The sequence below is a fragment of the Atta cephalotes genome (assembly GCF_000143395.1).
Source record: "Atta cephalotes unplaced genomic scaffold scaffold00052, whole genome shotgun sequence".
Classification (NCBI taxonomy): domain Eukaryota; kingdom Metazoa; phylum Arthropoda; class Insecta; order Hymenoptera; family Formicidae; genus Atta; species Atta cephalotes.
The window spans coordinates 743,870-749,271 of record NW_012130116.1 but is presented as its reverse complement, the minus strand read 5'-3'; the positions used below and the strand labels follow the sequence as shown (position 1 = coordinate 749,271).

General features: G+C 28.4%; 1 protein-coding gene across 1 annotated transcript; it reads left to right on the top strand.

The window, feature by feature from the left end:
• The first annotated feature begins 287 nt into the window (after window positions 1–287).
• LOC105623030 lies at window positions 288–4,631 on the top strand. Its single transcript, XM_012204433.1, has 2 exons — window positions 288–339; window positions 3,727–4,631. Exons 1-2 carry the CDS (start codon window positions 288–290, stop codon window positions 4,629–4,631), a joined length of 957 nt encoding a protein of 318 aa, XP_012059823.1.
• Window positions 4,632–5,402: the final 771 nt, after the last annotated feature.

Genomic DNA, 5,402 nt, shown 5'->3' with positions numbered 1-5,402 from the left:
CTTTTCTCAAGTGTACGCAACCATCACTCGCGCGAAACGCATTCGTCTTCTCCCACCCATATTGTATTGCAGGCTACAGGGATTCCTGAGAGAGGCATTATGCTCTTCGGGACTCTCCCTCTTCCTTCAGAAACGTCAGTCACTTCGTGTTGGAAAGACATATTTATTGCGTGTGTAACGAATCGACACCACGTAGTTGACATCCAACTGTATATCAGCGCATACGTCGCGATTAACACTATTAATTAAGAGTGCTAATTATAGACACAAGCTTTAAGAGCGGATAAATGGAGGATAAGAAAGGCACAAAGAAGCTTAACGCCACCAGAGTCGCAGTCGGTCAGTATACGATTATTGCAGTCCTGTGTATAGATTTATATATAACAGAAAAATTAAACGAAAAACTTGTGTATATGTGTGCGTATTATTTTGACAGTTTGTGTGTAAATGCAACAATCGGAATATCGGTATTTTCGAGGTATTTACGTAATTATTAGTGTTACTACTGTTACGCAATTACGAATAGCCAAATACTTATGAATTGAATGCAAAATATTTTCTGCAAAATATTCTCTATGATATATCACTTAATTATAGACTTAATCTTCTAATCGCAATACGCAGTTGCATCATCCTTTACACGCATATTTTGAAAAATAGATACATGTATAACGTTGCATTGATAGAAAAGTGATACGCAAATAAGAAATTAGTACTTTTTAAATAATGAAAAGCAAATTTTTAGGATCGATTTTGATATTTTTACTTGTCACTTTGTTGTTTTTTTTTGTCTTTTTATGCAGCGATTGTTTAAATTAAAAAATATTTTTTAAATGTACATACATATAGTGATATCACACAATAACGTTATAATATTTCTTTATAATTACAATTAAAATATTTATAAAAAAATAATTTCTTTACATTTATACGAGATTGTATGTATATAATTCTTCATCGTGACAAATATCGATTTAATTATTAATTCCTGTATATCTAATATATAAAATAATATAAAAGAAGAAAATACAATTAATAATACAATTTAGAAATTTATCAATATAATAGTGTCAGATATTCATTTTTTTCTTAGTTTTATCACATATTATTTGTCTTTCTTTTGACATCTAAATTTCACAGTTTTATCTGATATCATAAAAATATATACTGAATCGTTTATATTGAATGCATTTTATCGAAACAGGATATCAAATAGTTTTAAAAATAGATGCTCTCATGTATATCTAACGAAATTGTAATACTTTGGAGACACGAACTCTCTTAAATTCGAAAATCATAATGTTTTAATAATTGTAAGTATCTGTCTTCGCATGTTCAAATATTTATCATGATCATCAATTCTTCTCCATAACGTCCCACTGCTGTATAGTACTACAATTTTTATCGCGAATGAAAGATTCCAGAACGCGCGCGTGTCGGCTAACATCAATCAATGTTGACATTACTGTAATGCCAATTGACGTGTGTATCAGACGCACAGCTATATGCTTTACACACGTTTAATCCACTTTCAGTGCACTTTGCTCGGCACAATTGATTCCTTCATTTCTCCAGGATACAGTATGGAATTATTCAAAATTGATTTTTCCAATATATTGAATAATTCCGAGAATTATTCAATTATTGCCTAGATTTCTATTGTATTTTCTAGAGAAAAAAAGCATTAATTCCAATCGGAATCCATTCCGACTTGTATCGTGATAGCTGTAATATCAGATTTGCAATAAATTGAATTCATAAATAATAAATTACTTACAACGTTGTATACAGGATATCTCATTTTAATCGATCACCTCAAATATCTCTTGAACAATGCATTTTAAGGAAAAATGTTTCAGACAAAAATTTATTTTTGCACTAAAAATTCTACATAAAAATGAAAATAAGAAGTACAATCTCCAATGATTTTGAATTTGACAAATATTATTCAGAATGATTCTGAACAATATTTAAGAGGTTTTAACCATCAGTCGGGCACTTTGTAATGCTAATGTCTGCGGTGCTGTAACTTGCAAGCCTTATAACTCGAAAAGTACTTAACGAAAATGAACTTACAGTATTTTGGAAAACTCTCAAGGTAAGCTACATGAATACGTAATGAAAAATAAGGAGTTTCATTTAAAAAAAAATTCAAAGTAACCTTGCCCTGACCTCGACGACGCCACCTAAAATCAATCAAACTAATGATACCATCTTATATCCCCCTCAAAGTCTCAAAAGTTTTATCTGAAACATTTTTCCTTAAAATTCATTGTTTAAGAAATATTTGAGGTGATCGATTAAAATGGAACACCCTGTATATGTACATTTTGTAATTTATTCGTTATAATTATTTCGAATTCTATGGAAAATTATTAATAGTTAATTATAATTCATATTATAGTTAATCATAATTCAATTTAATACATAAATTATATTATTATTATTATTTATTTATATTATATATGCATCTAATTAAATGTATTTAATGTATATTTAATAACATAAGAAAAAGGCTAAAGATAAAAATCAATTAATCAAAGCTGTCGTTAGTGCAAAAAAAATCTAATTTACAATGCATAATTCTCAGAAATGAACGTCTCGACTCTGCTTTGAGCCATCTTCAGCGTATAGTAACATACATATATATTAAGTAATGACAGAAATCTATTTTTACTTTACATTATTAATAGTCTAATATACATTTATATTATGCACGCACACTATATATATGTACACTCTATATATATGTATATGTATATATTATATATATATATATATATATATATGAAATATACATTGTGCATGTGCATATTAAAATTAACAAAATAAAGTTCAGTGATAACTTTGTCGATCAGTTGTATATCCGTCTTCAATGATTTTTAGAATAATCGGACATCGATGTGTAATCGAATGATATCATTATATTGCCCTATATCGCAATTGTTGAACGATCTACCTACATTTAATATCACACTTGAGATATCATTCTTTGTCAAGGTTGCAATAAATATCGATTGAATTATCTTGATCTTTTTCCTCATCAATTTAATGTCAAATAACATAAATATTACTCAAAGTTTACACACTAGCACATAATGTTCAATAAGCATTTCTTGAATCGACAGCAGGAAATAAAATTCATATGTAAAGAATTTAACATCTCTCTTTCTAATCGCGCTAAGAGAATCATATATCACTTTATGACCGACTCGTATTTCTTTTTTATCAGCATTTCTTTTGTATCAGATTTAATTATAGCTTAGTTGATTCGTCGATCCTCGTTATGACGACATCGATAGTAATATCGATATCATATTTAAATCTATCAATTCTTAAACATTTTTTAGCATTTTATTAATATTTATTATTTATTTTTAGATATCTAATAATTTTAAAATTTAGCTTTCTATCTTTGTTTTTTCTCTAGTCTCAACGTTTACAAGATGTATACTTAAAAAGTTTAATTTTTATGAAACATTAGTGTTCTAGTGAAATTTATGTGGCATTATTTTTACTAATTAACATTTTTCCATTATCAAACAATTTGATAAGCTTTGTATTAAAATTCTGCTTTACAGTTATAACTCTTTTTCCGCTTATATATAAGATACTTTATTTATTAATGATCACAATTTTTTTCATTATTATAAAATCACAAATCTTTATCGCGCGTGATATCCTAGTTTTATAATATAATCTAATGTAATAATGTTAATTCCGCAGACTCGGACAATCAATATGCAGCCTCCTATTTAAAAACCGGCCCCACGCGCGGTATTGTTTACCAAGTGAAGCTCATAACATGGATCGCATGGAAGCTGATGTGCCAGAAGGATGCGAGGATCAGCAATTGGTGGTTGGCTACGGAAGTACAGAACGCGCTTGGATTTCATGATCTTGTTTTGAAATATGCCATTAATGATATAAAGGCGGACGGAAGCATCTCCGATAAAAAATATATGTATCGTTTCATGCAAATCAAGCACAAGAGATCCTTGACAAAAAACTCCAATATCACTAGTTACCATTTATTATCTCAGCATAAATTGCATCGTCAAGGCAGTTTGATCTATCTATTCAAAGCCTACGTAAATTTGCTTGATAGCTTCGAAAAGATCACACCCGATCAAATCCTGGACCTAACAATTTTTACAAACATGAACATTGAAGCATTTAATTTCTTAGTACCAGTAGAAAATGATAGACTCTATGGTTTCGAGGGAAAGGGCAAGAGATATCGTATTGACATAAAAGCATTAAAAAAGGTGCCCAGAATAATGGTATGTCTATACAACATTAAAGAGGACGAGAATATTATATCTGGCTTTCTGAGAAAATTAGTGTTCATGGTGTATCAACCTTCCGAGCACGAGTTGGAGGAACTAATCGTTGCAGATATGGGCAAGACTTTTAACACGCCGCAAATCTTCTACGATAACTTTTACAGAAATGTGATCAACTGGTTTCTTATTTATGATGCTGGCAAAGCACCATATCTCACCAAAGACCACATAAAGGAATATCTGAAAAAGACTGAAGCTGTAATAAAGGAAGTGAGGAATACCAAAATATTTGTCGATTGTCCAGTTTTGAACTTGTCAAATGAATTACAATTGTTATCTTTGTAAAGAGATACAATTCTCACTTCGTAAATTTTCATTTCTTTCGGACAAAATAAAGTACAGTGCCTTACTTTTTCGATTTATTAAAAGAAAGCGCTCAAAAAAAATTTTTTATGACTTTTACGTATTGTATTGTTTTGCATGTGATATAATGCATGTAATATAATATTTTACATTTTATACTAGAAAGATTATGTTATTTAATAAAATGATGTATACAGGATTTAGGTATAACATTTACCTATAATGTCAAAATTTAAGTTTTTTTCAAAATGCATGGGCTACAGATATACAGTATTGGCATAAAATAATAAAGCCTGATTTTTCATTAATGTAAGATTAACGACAATCTCGATTCTTAGAATTAGAACATAAAAATTAAATTGAACCGAGATTAAAATTCTATCATCAATATCTAATAATATAAAAATTCTATCATTGATATCTAATTCTTTGAATTACAAGAAGATAAAGAGTGAATTGAACCGAGATTAAAATTAATCTTACATTGATGGAACTGAATCGACATCAGAAAATATTTATGAAATATTTATTTAATTAGCTATTGATTTTTGTCGAGTAGATATTGTATGAATCATCAAATAAAAAATTTATTTTTAATTTTGATATACCAATTTAAACTATAAAAATTATAAAATATATCAATAATATAATATAAATTATTTCATTATTTTTTTAAGATTTTAGATTTTACCTCATTTTTAGTTTTTTTTTAAATCTTTCAATTTATTTAAATGATTTTTAATAATTAAATTG